At 78.5% G+C, this 256-nt stretch overlaps 1 protein-coding gene across 4 annotated transcripts in view; it reads right to left on the bottom strand.

Annotated features, from left to right (window-relative positions):
* The window catches only part of RPAP2 (RNA polymerase II associated protein 2), a 40387-nt gene extending 40212 nt beyond the window's left edge, over positions 1–175 (bottom strand). For all 4 annotated transcript variants that reach the window (XM_010582635.1, XM_010582634.1, XM_010582636.1 and 1 more), the window contains exon 1: positions 109–175. In XM_010582635.1, coding sequence (XP_010580937.1) covers positions 109–169 — 61 coding nt within the window. In that variant the 5' untranslated portion in view covers positions 170–175. The remainder of the gene's footprint in view (positions 1–108) is intronic.
* Between the last annotated feature and the right edge of the window lie 81 nt (positions 176–256).

Here is a 256-nt window from a genome sequence, read left to right as displayed (position 1 = left end):
GCTCCCCCCGGTATTGCGAGTTGGGCGAGTCCGCTGTGCCGGCCTGAGGGCACAGGGAGAGCCCAAAGCGCCGGGCGGGGGGACCGGCGCGCGGAGCCTGGAGCCTACCTGCGCGCCGCCGGCTGGGCTTCCCCGGCGCGCCGCCCTCCGGCTTCCCGGCCGCCATCATCGTGGCCACCTGCTCCCTCCCCCTGACCTCTCACCCGGGAGGCGGAGCCGCGGGCGCGGCGTGGCCCGGGCCGGGAGCGGAGAGAGG

Source organism: Haliaeetus leucocephalus, unplaced genomic scaffold, assembly GCF_000737465.1.
Source record: "Haliaeetus leucocephalus isolate CR32 unplaced genomic scaffold, Haliaeetus_leucocephalus-4.0 Scaffold848, whole genome shotgun sequence".
In the NCBI taxonomy this organism is placed as follows: Eukaryota; Metazoa; Chordata; class Aves; order Accipitriformes; family Accipitridae; genus Haliaeetus; species Haliaeetus leucocephalus.
This window is presented reverse-complemented; position numbering and strand designations above follow the sequence as displayed.